Below are 19,873 nucleotides of genomic sequence, written 5' to 3'. Positions count from 1 at the left end.
TGAAGAAAGCTGAGCACCGAAGAACTGATGCTTTTGAACTGTGGTGTTGGAGAAGACTCTTGAGAGTCCCTTGGACAGCAAGGAGATCCAACCAGTCCATCCTAAAGGAGACCAGTCCTGGGTGTTCATTGGAAGGACTGATACTGAGGCTGAAACTCCAATACTTTGAGCACCCCATGCGAAGAGTTGACTCATTGGAAAAGACCCTGATGCTGGGATGGATTGGGGGCAGGAGGAGAAGGGGCGACAGAGGATGAGATGGCTGGATGGCATCACCGATTCGATGCACATGAGTTTGGGTGAACTCCGGAAGTTGGTGATGGACAGGGAGGCCTGGTGTGCTGCGATTCATGGGGTTGCAAAGAGTCAGACACGACTGAGCAACTAAAATGAACTAAACTGAACTGATGACAAGCCATAAGTATTGAGAAAACATCACAGCAATGTTTACAATTATAAAAAGAATAGTATTCATACTAATTATAAAGGACTCTTACAAATCAATAAAAAACACAATAGAAAAATATAGATAATTCACAAATAAGAAATATGAATGGTCAGAAGCAAATGAAAAGATGTGCAACCTTGTAAGTAGTCAATCTAAAGCAAATCAATGCCATAATTAATTTCATTACACTCATTATACTGGCAGAAACTTTAAATTCTGAAAATACCAGCTGTTGATGAGAAAATGTGGAAATGGAGACACAGTACTGGTGGGTACAACCACTTTGGAGAAACAATTTGGCAGTATCTAGTGAAACTGATTATGTACCTGCTCTGCAGCCAAACAATCCCAATTGTGAATACATACAGCAGAGAACGCCTTCACATGGGCATAATAATGTGTACTTCAGTGTGTTTTTTAATGATAGAAATTAAGATTCTCAATTTTCTTCAATGGAGAAAGGATAAATAAATTTTAATATATACATACAATGAAATAAAATTAAAATAAACTAGATCTACATTTACTGACATGGAATAATCAAAAATGCTGAATGAAACTGTAAGTTGCAGAGATATTCATACAATATATATTTTTACATAAATCACTAAAACAAAGTACAGTGCTATATTTTGCAAAGGTATAAAATTATGAAAGGAAGGATGTTCACCCACCTCAGGACAGTGGTTCCCTCACAGTAGGAAGAAAGGAGAGACAGAACAGGATGGAGAAAAAAAGAACAAAGAAGGGAGCTACCATGAACGAACAACATCCTGTCTCAAAAGAAAAAATAAGTACTTCTCCACATGTTTGGAATTATTTCATGGTTAAAAGCATATTATTACATGTTACAAAGTGGATGAACTTTGAAAACTTGCTAAGTGAAAGAAACCAGACACAGAGGTCATACATTATATGATTTCATTTATATGAAATATCTAAAGTGAGCTAAATGCATAGAGACAGGAAGCAAATTACTGGTTGCCAGGGGTTGGGGGAAGGCATGGGTTGGGGAGTGACTTAATGGATACAGGGTTTCCATTTGGGGTGATGGAATTAAACAGAGGTAATTATTGCACAACACTGTAAATGTACCAAATGCCACTGAATTATATGCTTGAAAATGCTTAATTTTATGTTATATGAATTTTAGCTCTTCAATTTAAAAAAAATTGTTTTAAGCACATTACACTTTTAGGAGTAGAATAAGACTAAAAATAGAATAATCAGCGAGGAGACTCTCTAAGTAATTATGAGATGATTTGGCCTGAACTACAACAATGGCAGAGAGCACATTAAAAAAAATGGATAAATTCAATAGTTGTTTTTCCCAAGAGAAGTTTGTAACCAGCTGAATGAGGAAACAGAAGAATCCTGAGGAGTCAAAAGAGAAGGAAGATTTCTGATCTTCTAGAATAAGCAGAGAGCATGCTATTCCCTAGGAAGGGCAACCCAGGAGAAGAAGCAAGTTTAACAGGATAAGTATTAATTTGGTTTGGAATATGCTGACTGTGCAAAGCCTACAGTTTCCACAAATGAAGATATTCAGCAAGCAGCCCAGGCAAACCGAGTCTAGACTTATATATAGAGGCCACGGGAGTAGATGAGATTGCCCCAGCAATAAAACGAAAATAAAATGAAAACAAAAAGCTATAGTATAAAACCCTAAGGAATGCCAACATCAAGATCCTTCAACAGAGACCTATAAGAGGTAGAAGCCAAGAAAACGTTTCACAAAGGAAAGGGTAGTCAAAAAAGCCCCAAACTGCTGAGGTATCAAAATAAGCACTGAAGTAGGTCTTCAGGAATATGGTGGTCTTTAGAGATTTTAGTGAGAGCAATTTCCTGACATGCTGCAGAAAAGTCAAGTAGAAAAAAACACTTCAAATGTTTAACAACCCAATACCCTCAAGATTAATGATATAGGTACCAATAAAATCAGAGACATTTCAGCGAGAAAGAACTTTAGCTAGAAAAGAATCAAGAAGGAAAAGAGAGATGACAGCTGATCCTCTTGAGGATTATAAAAAGCCACTTTCCACAGACCTGAAAACTACACTAGGTTTCTCAAATTTTTCTACCAGAAAATTCTTTTCTATCAAGAATACAAAAGAAGGTCATTACACAGCACTTGCCTTCTCAGGGTAGGCAAGAAGTCTAAGGTATACAACTTGTTCTTAAAAATCCATGTAAATTGTGCATTTGACTCATAAAAACAGGAGTGTTTATTCTAACATAAAAGTGTTTCCTCTCATTTTCAATTAAAATTATTGTTCCAGAAAGGTGTTCCATGTTTATCGTGCAACTTCCCATATGGCCCTCCCACCATTCTCATATACACCACATGCATATACACACTATATCCTCCCACTTTGAGAAACATGGAGGGCATGCTTCATTTCCTCTGGAAATTTCTGCAGAAGGATCTGCTGGAGCACAAGGTTCATGAACTACTACATGACCTATAAACATTTCTTCCTTTCCCTTAAAACCATCTTCAACCTTCAAAGTATGTTTCATGGAACTGAATGGCTACATCCATGTGGAAAGGACTTTAATCATACCACTTCCTCATCTTTCTTGACAGAAGATTCCTAATTTATCAAATATTCTTTACATGGAGGTTGATCCAATGCTTTCAAATCACTTTTTTCTAAACCTTTCCCATTTATTTACCAAGGCATAGACATGGTTTGGTAAAGAAGTCCTTATGCCTTCAGGACAAAGACAGGTTCAGCCTAAATGAGGTCATTAAAACAAAACATCAAGTTCCCAGCGCCCTAAGATTCTAAGCCAATGACCTACAGAATGTTCCAGGTGATCTTAATTTCCCTGGCACAGCACAGTAAGAGTACTGTAATATAATGCAAAATGTCTCCAAAGAGAAACTAGATACTGGCCTGAGTCTTGCCAATACACAGTTAAATAATACCAAAGTACCCCTTTCATCTGAATACTGGGCTTCGTCACCCTTCCCAAGAATGAAAGTAATCTTCTACTGTGAATGTGGGTTGACTGAAAAGCTTTTACTGGACTTAGTCCCATAAAGCATACATGGTTTTTAACTGGCACACATGGGCTGGTAAGACTGAAAATGCTTACAAGGAGACCAAAGAGACAAGGACAGCACGCATTCTGAGCAACAGTAATCCGGATTTAGAATGTGCTAATAGTGGTAAATCAATACTCAAAAGTTTATTCTGATGAGGATCTCTTTTAACATCTAACAATATCAGAACCTCCCCAGTAACTAAACTAAATCTTACTTTCCTAAGTTTTCCTCCAAACTCTTTACCATTTATATTAAACTATCAGTGCGTTCTTAAACATACCCTCATTCCTTCTATTAATAATACCTACTTCCTCTGCCCCTTTCCCATGCATTCATTCATTCATTTATTCTTTCATTCAGCAAAATTTATTGTTGTTGTTTAGTCACTCGGTTGTGTCCAGCTCTTTTGACCCTGTGGACTGCAGCACGCCAGGCTTCCCTATCCTCCACCATCTCCCAGAGCTTGCTCAAACTCATGTCCATTGAGTCAGTGATGCCATCCAAGCATCTCGTCCTCTGTCATCCCCTTCTCCTCCTGCCTTCAAACCTTCCTAGCATCAGAGTGAGGGTCTATTAAATGCCAGACACTGCTCTATCTACTGGAATCTGAATAGCATATAAAACAAAGTCCCTGCCCTCACAGGGATTATATGCTAGTGGAAAAAGGTACTGGGAGAATAAACAGATACATGTATGAACATACAATATGCCAGCTGACAGTAAGTGCTAGAGAATAATTAAGCTGAATAAGGGAGAAAAGAGTGCAGATGTGACAGAAAGCAACATCAATCTCTGAATTTCATCTGAGCTAAAATTCATTTTTAATGATCAATCATCCAATAAATCAATGAGGGCCTCTTGGTGACTCAGAGGTTAAAGTGTCTGCCTGCAAGGTGGGAGACCCAGGTTCAATCCCTGGGTCGGGAAGATCCCCTGGAGAAGGGAATGGCAACCCACTCCAGTATTCTTGCCTGGAGAACCCCATGGATGGAGGAGCCTGGTAGGTTATAGTCCATGGGGTCACAAAGAGTCAGACACGACTGAGCAACTTCACTCACTTTATAATGTAACCAAAAATTGAGTTGTAAACCACCCAACTATTTGCTACCCAATCAGATTAATTCATTGTCTCAGTTTCTGGACAGCTTATCAAAAAGGCCAACACTCTTTCACTTAAACATACTTTGTTCAAAGTAAAACGCTCAGAAAAATATGGGAGAAAAGTATTAAATTTATTACACCTTGGCCAAACCAACATGCTGATGAGGTTTTTGCATGACTTCTTTCCAATTTTTTTTTAATACAATGCTTTTGTTTTATAATGTACTTTATACGTTCATCAAAAGTTTAGGGATATATACTGTTTACAGTAGGCAAGACATGGAAGCAACCGACAGATGAATGGATAAAGAAGATGTGATACACACACACATACACACACACACACACAATGGGATATTACTCAGACATAAAAAAGAATGAAATAAAAAAAATAAATAAACAAAAAAAGAATGAAATAATGCCATTTGCAGCAACATGGCCTAGAGATTATTATACTAAGTAAGCAAGATAGACAAAGACAAGTATTATATATCACTTATATGTGGAATCTAAACTATAATACAAACTATGAACTTTTTTATAAAACATAAACAGATTCACAGACATAGAAACAAACTTACAGTTTCCAAAAGGGAAATGGAATAGGAGAGGGATAAATTAGCAGTTTGCAATAAGCAGACACAAACTACTATATATTAAAAAAACAACAAAAGTCCTACTGTATAGCACAGGGAACTATATTCAATACTGTGTAATAAACCATATGAAAAAGAATATATATATATTATATATATAACTGACTCACTTTGCTGTATACCAGAAATTAACCAACACTGTAAATCAACCATAAATCAATTCTGAAAATTTTAATCCTTCTAAATTAAATAATAAAAAAGGTTTAGGACTGTAAATTTAGTGCATTTTATTTAAGAAAAATGTCAACCATATAACTGGAAAAGTTAGTCTTCACTCTCAAATCAATCAGACAAATCAGACTAATGTTCTATCAAATAAAGTCCAGCTTTACTTTTCAATTCAAATGGAAGGATCAATATGCATTCTGAGAAAAAAATATTTTAAAAACCAGTAAAAATTAATTATCAAACATATTTTCTAAAGAAATAGCTGAAAGCACTCAAAATTAAAATAATACAGAATTTAGAGTTCTGAGTAGTACGACAAAGTGCTAGGAAGGCCATGGAATTCCTTTGATAATTGTGTGAATGTACATTTACACCTTGATTTTCAGCTTTTGGATGTAATTTTTAACAATTAAGTATAAAATTAGAAATGGTTTCATTAATTATAGTATTCGTCATGATAAAGTTTTCTTATGGTTTTAATGAAAGCAACTTGTATATACTTCTAAAAATTAGTCTACTGTATTTTATTGATGATGTTGTCATTGTTTAGCCACCTAAGTTGAATCCAACTCTTTTGGACCTCATGGACTGTAGCCCACCAGGCTCTTCTGTCCATGAGATTTCCCAGGCAAGAATACTGGAGTGGGTTGCCATTTCCTTCTCCTGGGGATCTTCCCAACCCAAGCACTGAACCCAAATCTCCTGGATTATCAGGAGGATTCTTTACCACTGAGCCACCTTGGGAGCCCATAGAAAGTGGAAAATACTAATGTATTTTATGATTAAATAGGTTGGGAATTGACTGGAATGAATAGTTCATTACATAATTTGATAAAATACCACAGTACTAAATAAGACAAATAAAAGCTGAAAAAAATTATGTATAAATTATATCCTTGAGATGTTGCAGCATACAATCCAAGACTGCCCTTTTCAAGACTGAAGGACTAATTCTCCCAGCTATTACAGTGTCAGCCACTAAGACCTGGCTAAGGGTTGGGGGCGGGGCATGCAAAATATCAGACTGAGTGACTGAGGACAAGGGCTTCCCAGATGGCTAAGTGGTAAAGAATCCACCTGCCAGTGCAGGAGCTGAGAAGGTCCCCTGAAGGAGGAAATGGCAACCCACTCTAGTATTCTTGCCTGAGAAATCCCATGGACAGTGGAGCTTGCGGGCTACAGTCCATCAGGTTGCAAGAGTCAGACATGACTGAGCAACTAAGCACACCCATGCATGCAAGTGTTCCCCACGTGTCACTGCTCTCAGCTGAGGAGAGTCACCATGTCCAAGCTCAGGTCCTGCTGAGCAGCCTCTGTGCCCTAATGCTGAACAATTCTATAGGGCCTTTGCAGCTCTAGCTCCTATGAGATCAGCTGATGCTTCTGCTGTGGCTGCACTGCAGCCCAACTTGTCCTGTGCTCGTCCCACAGACAGTGTTTCCAAGTGCCCTGAGCCCCAGCATACTTCCTGCAGGCAAATCTAGGCTCCAAGTCGGCTCCCAGGGGAACTTCCCTCACCCACAGAACCCACTTAGTAATATATATAACATCAGGTGTTTGTAGGTGCATTTTCTTTCAGCTGTGGATATGTCTCAAGTATTGAGAACAGTGGAAAATACATATAAATTACATTTAAATACATCCCAAAAGGTCATTTTCAGCATTCAGTATTTCCCACTGATGCGCTCGCTATTTGCTTTGTTCTTAGGAAATTCCCCCTCAAAAGTTATATATTCTTTGACAACAGTCAGTAGAGGGAAGAACTAAGTCAGTAAATGTAAATTGAAAAACAGAAAAAGTGAAAATTGTCATTACTCCAATCATATATCTGAATTCAGAATGTTTCAACACCAGCCAAAGTCCTTATTTCTAACCATGTTGCCCCTTAACAAAAATATAAGGCATAAAAAGACAAGAACCCCTTCTGATTTGTTGCACTCTGATTAATCATTAAAGGACACTTTCCCTGTGTGTGATGCCCTGGAGGTTTTCATGCCCCAGGGTGATGCACCTAGTGAGACACTTACTGTGAACACAGGTAGCTGTTAGGAAGAAGTACATGCGGAGGATGAGGATCTGGGAACTAGTTATCCTAAATCTCTGAGTTTGTAAATCTCTTGGAAAGTGTATATCCACAGAGTATATGTCTCCCCATTTCTACATCATAGCACTGGCCTAAATCATTCATCGATGACATTAATAGGTAATAATTTAAAACACTTGCTATAATAATAGGGCTTCCCAAGTAGTACTACTGGCAAAGAACCAGATTGCCAACACAAGAGACATAAAAGACATGGGTTCGATCCCTCGGTCGGGAAGATTCCCTTGGAGGAGGAAATGGCACCCCATCCCAGGATTCTTGCCTAGAGAATCCCATGGACCGAGGAGTCTGATGGGCTACAGTCCATACGGTCACACAGATTCGGACACAAGTGAAGTAACTTAGCACGCATACGCTGATGGTTCAGATGGTAATGAATCTGCCTTCAATGCGGGAGACCTGAGTTCAAGCCTTGGGTCGGGAAAATCCCCTGGAGGAAAGCATGGCTACCCACTTCAGTATGCTTGCCTGAAGAACCCCATGAACAGTGAAGCCTGGCAGGCTACAGTCCATGGGATCACAAAATGTCAGACATGACTGCAGTGACTTAGCACGCATGCATGCACACTATAATAACATCTACCCCTTGCTCTGAGAGACTCCTATTAAAAACCCAACTCATATTTACACTTAATTTTTTTTCTAAATGCGTAGATTTTAAACACACAATAAACTGGAAGTATAACAATCCACCATGTACTTATCACTTATAATTCCATTAAATGAGAATAATGATTAAAATCAGAAATATATCCACTAATTTCTCTACACATGATCAAAATTTCCTATGTGCATAATGAAAGAAAAAGATATGTACTGCTAAAATCCCACAGGTCTACAAACCTAGTATATTCATTTTTTTGTAAATAGAATCTGTTAATAAAATTAGAAATATGTTTTAATGTTTTAAAATTTGATGAAGAGGAAAAAGATGACTGACAATGATTAGAATAAATATGCCAAATATAGTTTGTTTAATTGGTTTTAACTATTTATCTTCAATAATCCATTTACTCATTAATTCTTTCCTTAAAAGAATCCAAGAACAGTAAAACCACAGCATTTTATTTGGAGAGAAAAACAATAACTAGAGCAAATAAATAAATGAGACCGTTCAGATTATGGTAACTATGACCAAGGAAATGTCATAGGATGGGGAAAGAAAGTGTGGAGGGATACTTTAGGTTGACTTGTCAAAAAAGACCTGCTTGATGAGATGATCTTACGCTAGGATCTAAAGAATAAAGAGGAGTCAGCTTTGTAAATAACCAGGACAAAAAGGTTCCAGATGGAGAAAACAGCCAAGCCCAAGACTCTGAGGTAGGAAAAAAAAAAGCCTGCCAAGTTCACATTCAGGCAGGACTGTCCCTCTCCAGTGGTTAGAACATGAAGAGTAGAATGCAGGTGAGGTTCAAGACATGGACAGAAAGCAAACTGCTTAGGAACCTGCAGTCCAAGGCGGAATTTTAAATTTTCTCATAAGCTATCAAAACGTTTTCAAGCAGGGAGTGACATAATGGGATCTACATTTTTAAAAGTTCATTTCTTGCAAGTATATGGAAAATGGACCACAACAGCCTAAAGGAGAAGCGAAAGGAGGCCATTTAAAATGTTCCTAGATGTCAGAAGACAGAGGCTCCAGTTGGGATGGTAGCAGCAGAGATGGAGAGGAGGTTATGGATTCAAGTTTATTGGGATGAAAGATGCAGCAGTACTTGAAAGAAGGCCAGAAAGAGGACTCCTTGGTTTTTGACTTGAGTGATCAAACAGATGACTTGAGCAAGCAGAGTTTAGAAAAGGACATAGAAGTTATAAGCCCCTCAAACCCTTTAAGCCAAGCATAGCCAAGAGCATACTGAACCTAGGCCAGTCTCCACTGTTCATATATAATCTTATAGCCTTATTTCTAAGTTTAAATACAATTTTAACACACAAACTGACCCCTTCCGGATATGATACCTTTCTGACTTTCTCTTATTTGGATCTAGACACATTGATACACAATGTCAAGTTTAAAAGCCCCTTCTTGTCCCCATCATCTCTGTAAAGTTGGCTCCTGTGCACCTTGCCCCACAGCACCCAAATGTTTTCTTCATCAAAGGAGGTGTGGTAACCACGTGAGAAGATCTAAGACTGAAAGGGAAATGCTTGGGCCAATGGGATCAAAAAAGCCTCCTAAGACACCTGTCTACTATGCAATCATTAGTATTAATATTCCAAGAGCCATCAGAATCACTTGCTCTAGGAACAGATAAAAATTGTAGCACTCAGGGGCCCAGAAAGTGGGCAATAGGCTAATATCACATCACTCAGCAGCAGGACCCTATTAAAAACTAGGTTTGTGGATTCCCAGTCCAGTATCTTTCAATTACATCATATGGCCCTACATCCTTCTATGGAAACGGTATTAAAAGCTGGTGCAGAGGATGGTGTAAATCTACCATTTGGAAGTGCAATTGTGGGTTAAAAAAGTAACTGGCTCCCCTAATAACCTAATAATCATATCTAGCATTGTATGTGCTCAGTCAAATCCAACTCTTTGCAACCCCATGGACTGTATGTAGCCTGTCAGTCACTTCTGTCCATGGAATTTTTCAGGCAAGAATACTGGAGCAGGTTCCCATTTCCTCCTCCAGAGGATCTTCCCAACACACGGGTTGAAGAAGTCTCCTAAGTCTCTCTCACTGGCAGACAGATTCTTTACCTCTGCACCACCTGGGAAACCCCATCTAACATTACATCTATGGAAAAAATACAAGTGAATAAATAGCCAACTTATAAACGATCTTTCAGAATAGATGGAAACATCTGTAAACTACCAATAGTTAAAAATGGTAATCCTGCTATTTGTGTTTATTCTCTCTGTGGCTTCGAAAACTACTCAATAAGTGGAACCAAAGGGAAGGACAAGAAGTAAAAGATACTTTTCCTATGTCAGCTCTCCCATTAGACTTCTAAACTGATTCTGAAAGTTTCCCTTCTGCTCCCTTTCTTTGGCAAAGGCTTGTGGCCATTTCCTAAGTTCTGCATTGAGCTAGCCCTTACCGAGAGTGCCGAAAGGACAATTCCCAAGTCCGCTTATCCTTGTTCAGATACTTATACAATGGAGTTTATTACTATTCCATATAAGCTGACATGTTTCAAACCAACTCCATAAGACTTCAGAAAGCTTTTCTATATTAATTAAGATCCACATTTATATTGAACCATGAATGACTCCAGTTTTCCTTCTCTTGAAGAACTTAATATACGCCCCTAAGGAAAAACAAACTAGAAGCTGAGCTTTCAAAGAAGTAAAAAATAAATGTCATGTTGCAGATAAAGGTTGGACTGCAAATGTATCCTGCAAATTAACTAAAAATTAGAGGCAAACTTCAAACTGGAAATAAAACCTTGACAAGCAGCTCTGCTAGGGGATTTAAGTTTTAAAATAGGAAGAGACAGCTGTTTTCTGTTACAGTCGAAGGTATCTAGCATGAAGTAGGGAGGATCCTGAGTTGATAGCTCCTGTCCTCAGAAGCCAAGGGACCTCAGTAACATGCAGGCTTGGAACAAAGAACAAGGAACAAGGAAGATGACCATCACTGAAGGGTGTCATCAACTGAAAGCACTGTCAAGTAAACTCCCTTCAAGTGAACTAAATGATTTGAGGTAAAGGAGTTGGATCCTGTGAACTGTGCAGATTATGTCAGACCAATTAATCGGTGGGTTACCATATATCATTCATATATTATAAGAATTTGTGTGTCCAGTGTTCTTTGTTTGAGCTTTTTTTCCCTAGGACACTAGTTGTTCATTATTTCCTCCCCATCTCCTTACATTATACCTACTGAACTTGCACTTCCTACTCACAGAATTTGTTCCATAACCTTTGCTGAGTGAGCAGCGGTCCAGGTCCCTTGTGTCACCTTGGCCACAGCTGACTGAATAAGAGCTGGACATACTGGGTTAATAGCTCTCTCCAAATATGGACTCACGTGCTAAACCAGCTAAACCAGGAAGAGTTATTCCAATAAGGGTGGCCACTTGGGGCCACATGCAGTGACATCAATCAAGACAAGCAAGACCATTGAGAAATATCAGAGGATGATATGGATTTAGAAAAAGAAGCAGAGACTATGTGCTATGTCTATGGGAAAATAAAGAGGGAGAACGGAGAAAGTGGCTGCCTTGATTTTTGCTGGCTCTCTGATTCCCAATTCCAGTCTCTCATGAGATCAATGAACTTTTGGCCTTCAGGTACTATAATATAACCTTTCAAACTAGTTAACATGAGTCTCTATTCACCCCAAACAATCAATACCTGGATAAAATACCAACTAAAGTCCTTTTGTAATATTTCTACCTTTTCTCAACTAAATAAAATTGTCTTCAATCTTGAAAGGTCAAATTGCTCCAGAGCCTGAAAGCAGCAGAGAATAAGAGTACCCCTAATTTTGTATATATGTTAAAGAAAAAAAAGAAGTCAAATCCCATGCCCTTCACCAGGATATTATTATTCAGTGGATTTTACAAGAAGCCCCAGTATCTATATTTTTAATAAGCATCCCTGCTGATTCTGAGGAAGGTAGTCCAGTGAGAAGTACGGTTCTAAAGCCTGCTTCAATACTGCTACAAAGATCTGGGCACTTTTGAATTTCTCCCAAGGAAAATCATATTCCTCAAGTGCCAACATTCAAAAGTAGCACTCTGCTGCTGGAAACACATATTTGTTTGAAACCCCAATAGGAGCAAGTATTGTTTCTGTATATTTTCTGCAAATATATGAAATTTGCATTTCATTTTACATAATATAGGATTTTGTAAAACACCCTGGTGGGCCTAAACACAATGTATAATGCTGTTTCCGTGGATTCAAACAGCCAAAGACCTGATTTAAAGATTCTGAGGTATAACCAGTTTGTAATTTGAGGATTTCATGTATCATTCCAACTTAGAAATTTGACTATGAAGGATATTAAGTGATACTAAGATATTTTTCACATGCAGCTCAGCTGGTAAAGAATCCACCTGCAATGCAGGAGACCCCGGTTTGATTCCTGGATCGGGAAGATCCCCTGGAGAAGGGATAGGCTACCCACTCTAGTATTCTTGGACTTCCCTAGTGCCTCAGCTGGTAAAGAATCTGCCTGCAATGTGGGAGACCTGCATTCGATCCCTGGGTTGGGAAGATCCCCTGAAGAAGGGAACAGCTACCCACTCCAGTATTCTGGCCTGGAGAATTTCATGGACTGTATAGTCCATGGGGTCACAAAGAGTCAGACACGACTGAATGACTTTCACTTTTCAAGGAATTTTTATTTTTGTTAGGGAATAATAGCCTGCTAGTTAAATAAGAAAATGTAGTTTCCAGCAGTGCATACAAAACTAGGTAGGGATGCAATGACAGAATGTCCAGAATTTACTTTTTTAAAAAATAATTTATTGTGCTTCAACAAATACAATAAAAATTTCAAAAAGGAATAGATGAAATAAATGAGACAAAATCTTGATAACTGCTATATCTGGAAAATGAGAATGGGGAGTAGAGTTCTTTGCTTTCTTCTTCTATGTATATTGGAGAAATGAGTATGTAAATTTGGATAATGCAGCAGCCACATAAGAACCACACATACAGGGTTAGCACTGCACAAATTAAAGTCACTACTGACATCATGAAGGAATGATATCAGAGACCCTTTCATCGGGGACAGAGATGAACTTACTGTTTGATAGTCCTGGACATATGAGAAGAAAACAAAAATCAAAGGCAGAGCATATGGAAAAGAATTTCTTTAATTATTTGGAAGAAAGTTTTTATTTTACTGAGATATGCAAAAAGGTTTAATTCAACATAAAATAGACCAGAAATAGTGTGGTGAGGGACAAAGACATACAGAAATGACACTTTTCGATTTTCCTTTATCTAAACTGTGGAAGCATGGACAAATCACTTCTGAGTTTTGTACTTTAAAAAAAAAAACTTATGATGTGGATGACAGACACACTTCCTGGCCTCGGTGTGTCTGTGGACTGTAAACTACACATGAAATCCATTTATTAATAACACTGATAAAACTTACTTGATGCAGACCAATGATTTGATAGATTTTTCATATCAGTTTTAGGGAGAAGACAGAGAAGAAAGCTAGAGGGGGAAGAAAACACAAAAAGACTGCTATAGTCGAGGAAGGAAAAAGAAAAAGGAATCCAGATCCTTAGGTGGAGATCATCAAATGGCTTTTGCTGCCTCACCTTTTATATTATGGGGAGAGTTATAACTAACAACAACTGATACAGGTTTATCACTCTGCTATTCTTACAGTTCTCGGTTTCTGCGGATATTGTACCTTCCTTAAAAGGGGGCTGTCTATGCTTCAAGAAATCCAATTTTCAGGTTCTAGCTGTGATAACATCAGCCACAAAACATTTCTTTGCCTCAACTTACTCATCTCTAGAAGACTGTTTCACCAGCTTATCTCAAAGATCTCTTCCAGCTTGAAACTTCCATGACACTGTTTCTCACAAGTGATTTTTTATCTTTAAAATCTTCAGTGGCTTTATTTTGAATTAGTTATCCTACACAGTCCTGGAAAGCAATGAGCCGAGCAACTACAGAAACTGAGTCCAAGTACAAAAATAACCCGGGGCTGGGCAAACTCGAGAAAAGAACTGATTCTTTTGCAAAGGCTAAAGATATTCTTTCCCTTTCTTCAAATAATAAGTGCTCAGGTACAATTTTCTGGTAAATTTTAATCAGAAATAGGAAAAAAGATAGCTAAATTCATAAGTTACTTTTCATATAAAATGTAAATTGCAAGTAACTTTTCTGGATCATGTATATGGAGGGCACACTTCAAATCTGCTTTATTGGCAAACACAAAAAAATTATGCTGAAGAAATATACCCAGTTAGTATTATTTTTAAAAAGGTGGGGGGAGAATAAAGAATCCAGATTCTATCCCAATCTAGTTCTTATTTTAAAATAAAAATACTGAAAGCATATAGTAATATATACTTTGAGACATTTTATTTGCACAAAGAGATAAAGCATATTCTATTTGTGGCATCAATTCATTTTACCACTCATGCATTATGTAGACATTGCAAATTGTAAAAAACAAAAAAAGTATCTATGGCCTGTAAAATGGTTTTGACTATGGTTTTGAAAGGCCACATGAGATTTAACATTGCCAGTCTGGATTCTTTCAAACTTTTTGGTCATTTATTTCTAAGTAACAAGTGCAATTCTTCACTTTTTCTATGGGGGGAAAAGAATTGCTAAAATGACTGGAATGGTTAAACAAAACAAATCAAAGAGAGACTATCAAGAAATGAGACATCGTCTCCTAAGATGTTTCAGCCATAAATAATAGTCAATAGAAACCTAGTACATCATCTCAACCAAAGGTCAGAGATAATTGGCCTGAAATATCATCTTGTAAAGGGTTAATCTGTGTCACAAAGACACTGAGCTTGGGGGAATTACCGACAAAGAGTCCATCTGTACCCAAAACCTCCCTCATTCCAAAGAACTAAGCATATAGAAAGTAATAAAAACAAAGGATCAGTTCTAAAAGCAAAGTCTAGGTGCAGAAAAGAGAACAAAAAGAATACAAGAGATTTCCCTGGCAGTCCGTGTGTTCAGTCACTTCAGTCGTGTCCAGCTCTTTGTGACCCAGTGGATAGGAGCCCACCAGGCTCCTCTGTGCATGGGATTCTCCAGGCAAGAATATTGGAATGAGCTGCCATGCCCGCCTCCAGGGGATCTTCCCAACCCAGGAATCGAACCCACATCTCTTATGGCTCCTGCACTGGCAGGCACGTTCTTTACCACTAGTGCCACCTGGAAGCCCTGCCCTAGTGGTCCAGTAGTTAAGATCCACTTTGAATGCAGGTGATGTATGTTTGATCCCTGGTCAGGGAACTAAGATCCCACAACTAGAGAGCCCACAAGCCACAACGTCTGAGCCTGAGCACTCTAAAGCCCGTGCCCCACACCTCAAGGAGAAGTCCCTCTGCTGCAACAAGAGAAGCCCCTGTGAGCTGCAACTAGAGAAAACCTGTGCTTCTCAACAAAGATCCCACAGGCTGCAACGAAGACCCGGCACAGTCAAAATAAATTAGTGCACAAAGGAGACTTCTTGCCCAGCTCTAGGACACCCTTCTCTTTACGGAAATTCCAACCCTTGCACCAAGGAAGAGATGAGCAAGGAGGGCGCTTCTCTGATGGGAGTACCCTTGGGACTGGTCCCTAGGATTCAGGCCAGAACTCTGCTCAGGCCACAGCACAGCTGTCTGTGTGGGTGCAGGGCTCTTGCCGAAGGTCACTGGGACAGGACATAAAGGCCCAAGTAGGGAACTGGTTGGAGTAAAGCACAGCATAGCACCCTTCTCCCACTTTGCCAATCTGCTGAACCGGATCTGAAGAAACATTGTCATTCAGAATCAGATGTCCTACTCGAGATGGTGACTACCCACACCTGGGCCATACTCTGACTTGACCCTGACACGTACACCCACTCTCTTTCTCTTTTTTCTTCCTCTATTAACATAATCATAAGATGTTTATTCTCTCTTTATTCAAAAGAAACCCTGCCCCTTCAGCTCATCTGGTAGACACAGGCTTTCTCCCAGTGCTCATTCACAAATTTAAAGCCGGAGTAAACCCAGGCCTTTCTCCGTCTTCTTCCCTTCCTCTGTTCAGCTCCTAATGCTTAACCTAGCCCTACCTTTTGATAAATACCCTTTTTAATTTAATTATTTTTTTCTCTTACTTTGTGGCTGTACTACACAGTATGTGGGATCTTAGTTCCCCAGTCAGATAGAACTCATGTCCCCTGCATTGGAAAAATGGAGTTTTAACCACTGGACCACCAGGGAAGTCCCGATAAACACCCTTTGGATGGCATTTTTGCTTAGCTCTGTGCTTCAGAGCCTAGGATGATGCAAGAAATGTAGCAGGCCATCCATAAATAGGGAAACAATGCATTAAATTCCCCAAAGGACTATTATGCCATCATCAGACATTTCCTTTCCCCATCCTGGATCACAGGGATAGTTCAAAATCAATTTTTCCATCACCATGATGCACAAAATAATCTATCATCCATATTCCCATCTTACATCTTAACCCAAACACACATTATTGAACCCATCACAGATAGTAAAAGTGCAGAAAAAAGGAAAGAACAATAGGTGGGGGAAAATAATCAACCATCTTCTCTCTTTTCATTAACCCCTCCTTATGGCAAGCATCTGACTGTTTAAATTTGTTGCTTCTACCCTTGGAAGAAAAGCTATGACAGACCTAGATAGCATATTAAAAAGCAGAGACATCACTTTGCTGACACAGGTCTGTATAGTCAAAGCTATGGGTTTTCCAGTAATCATGTCAGGATATGAGAGTTGCGCCAAAGAATTGATATTTTCAAACTGTGGTGCTGGAGAAGACTCTTGAGAGTCCCTTGAATGGCAAGGAGATCAAACTAGTCGATCCTAAGAGAAATCAACCCTGAATATTCATTGGAAGGACTGATGCTGAAGCTGAAGCTCCAATACTTTGGCCATCTGATGCAAAGAACAGACTGACTGGAAAAGACCCTGATGCTGGGAAAGACTGAAGGCAAAAGAAGGGGGCATCAGAGGATGAGATGGTTGGATGGCATCACCAATTCAACTGACATGTATGTGTATGTATGTCAAAGTCACTCAGTTGTGTCCGAGTCTTTATGACCCCATGAACTATACAGTCCATGGAATTCTCCAGGCCAGAATACTGGAGCGGCTAGCTGTTTCCTTCTCCAGGGGATCTTCCCAACCCAGGGATCAAATCCAGGTCTCCCACATTGCAGGCGGGTTCTTTACCAGCTGAGCCACAGGGAAGCCCAAGAATACTGGAGTAGGTAGCCTACCCCTTCTCCAGGGGATCTTCCCAACCCAGGAACTGAACTGGGGTCTCTTGCATTGCAGGTGGATTCTTTACCAACTGAGCTACTAGGGAAGCCCCCAGTGGTCATGAGTTTGAGCAAATTCTGGGAAATAGTAAAAGACAGGGTATCCTTGTGTGCTATTTGTAGTACATGGGGTCACAAAGAGTCGGACACGACTTAGCGACTACAAACAACAACCCATGCAAGAACATGGGTACACATGGGTACACAGTGAAGCTTCTCTTTGTTTGCTGATCCAAGACTGGAATGAAGTATATTCAGAAGAGATGGGATTAACCTAGGAAACACTTTTTTTTTTTTATAATTGTGATACATCTCCCCACCACTGCTTGGTTCTTGAAGTTTAATTTGCTCAAGTCAGCTCCACACTAGAAACTTGAAAGAAAATCATAAAAATTAAGTCCATAAGCTAATCATCACTTACAAGTCATCTGCCTTCTGCAGTCAGAAGCTTCCAAACTGAGAATTCGCTGAAATGAAAGAAAACCTGTGGGGTCCAAAACTCCATTTACCTTTCACCACAGATTCACCATTATCAATTTTCTTTAGTAAATAAGGTTGGCTTGGGTTGAAAATATGAAAGATTAAAGAAGGTATTAAAGGAACTAGTCAATTCCCTTCTCACTCTAAATCACTACCAGCTTTTCCAATTTCTGAGTTAAAATTGCTCAGTTGTTATCATATATAACTCTCCACTTACAATGTGAATAATAATAGCTCCTAGGCTCTGTACTTCACATATATTCTTTCATTTAATCCATTCCAAAAGCCTGATGGGTATATTTTAACATACCCATTATACAGATGTAAAAAGTGAGACCCTAAAGGAAACTAATGGCAAAGAACTATGTCAGTTAACAGAGTATTTAAAATAGGCCATGCTAATCTTTTGCTAATATTGTAAGTTACTATCTTAAAGATTATATGGATATAGAACTTCTAAGATTTTTTAATTAGAACATTTTAAAATGCATACCTGTTTTTTCCTTGAATTTGCTTTGGGAAACAGGCCTGCTGACAACACAGATGTAAATGGAGAGCAGCATAGCTCAGGAAAAGGGTTTGGAATAGATGGCATTTCCAGAACATCAAGATCTTTCTTTTTTCTCCTACACCGAGAGAACATAGGATGTAATTTACATAAAACAGAATGTAAAATATAATTGCTGTCAGGATTAAAAAGTTGAGGCCAGAATGCCCCATTCTGTGACAATACTAATGTAAAGTATACAGGAAAGGTCTGTGGTGTACTTTCTGTGGGTCAGAATAAAACATGTCAATTGATATAAATCAATCTCCTTTTGCATTCCTTTCTTTCTTTTCTTTTGGCCTTAAAAAAAAAAAAAAAAATCACCAGGCCTGGAAGCCCCATTTCCAGCACTTCTGATAATTTTCCTGAAACTGACATACAGACTACAGAATTACTGAAGTAAAAATCATTCTGAGGAGTTAGACATTGTTTTGCATCCACTAAATTGACAGTCTATAAACATTTAGTGAACTCATCCCTATTCTATTCTACTAATCACTTTTGAAAGTTATGGTTTATTAATTATAGTTGTGGTTCATCTCACTTCAAATTTCATTCACAATGTGGCCCACACACAGTTTGCTGATTTTTCAAGTGCTTATAGATACTAAACTGCAAGGCAGTGTTTTTGAGGAGGTAAGTGAATAGAACTTGCTAGTATTAATGTACTTTGGTCCACTGCAGAGTAATTTTAACTTCAGTGAAGTTGAAGCACTTTGAAAATCTGAAGGAAAAAAAAAAAGATACCATTTAAATGTATGAATATAAAGGACTATAGATTTTTGTATTGTTGCAGCCTTTTTCTTTCCTAAAGTATGTGTGAAATTGTGAATTCTACAGGCACTTAGGGCTGAATGCTATGGAGATTGGGAAACACTTTAAAGCCTCTATTCTTTCCTGCTGAACAGCTAGACTGCTCAAATGTCAATCCCTACTTTGCCTCTCCAGGGTCGCTCTAAGACTCCATGTGGGAGGCGAACTGATTTATTCTGATTTTTTATAATACATAAAAGGGATTTTTTTGTTTTTTAACGCAGTAAAGAAGGAAGGAGGGTGGTCAGCCTGGAGCTTGGCCTCCTAGTTCACATCGATGGGCAGAGGCGAGAGCGACCCGGAGCTCTCAGTGAATCGGTGATGCTATTTATAAGGCGCTGGGAGATCGCAATGTCCAGCCCATCCGGTAGGTCCTGCCAGCTCAAAGGGAATTGTCTTCTGAGACTTTCTCAAACTTGGCCCAGCTCTGGGCACATGGCTCACCCCCTAGGACCGCCTCCTCACCCCTCGCCGGCTGCCAACCCAGGACACTCCCCCGCGCCCTCCGAGGGCTGCCTACCTGTCTGCCGCACAGCCGCGGGTCGCGTCCGGAGGGGGCAGGAGCGCCC

General features: G+C 39.0%; 1 protein-coding gene across 1 annotated transcript in view; it reads right to left on the bottom strand.

Annotated features, from left to right (window-relative positions):
• The window catches only part of GRB14 (growth factor receptor-bound protein 14), a 129,967-nt gene extending 110,100 nt beyond the window's left edge, over positions 1-19,867 (bottom strand). Inside the window, exons 1-2 of the mRNA XM_010858956.1 lie at positions 19,825-19,867; positions 18,438-18,570 (exon numbers count right to left, since the gene is read on the bottom strand). Of these exons, the coding sequence (XP_010857258.1) occupies positions 18,438-18,539 (102 nt within the window). The 5' untranslated portion in view covers positions 18,540-18,570; positions 19,825-19,867. The remainder of the gene's footprint in view (positions 1-18,437; positions 18,571-19,824) is intronic.
• Positions 19,868-19,873: the final 6 nt, after the last annotated feature.

Source organism: Bison bison, unplaced genomic scaffold (assembly GCF_000754665.1).
Source record: "Bison bison bison isolate TAMUID 2011002044 unplaced genomic scaffold, Bison_UMD1.0 scf7180017864452, whole genome shotgun sequence".
Taxonomy (NCBI): Eukaryota; Metazoa; Chordata; class Mammalia; order Artiodactyla; family Bovidae; genus Bison; species Bison bison.
The sequence above is the reverse complement of the archived record's forward strand: the minus strand, read 5'-3'. Positions and strand labels throughout refer to the sequence as shown.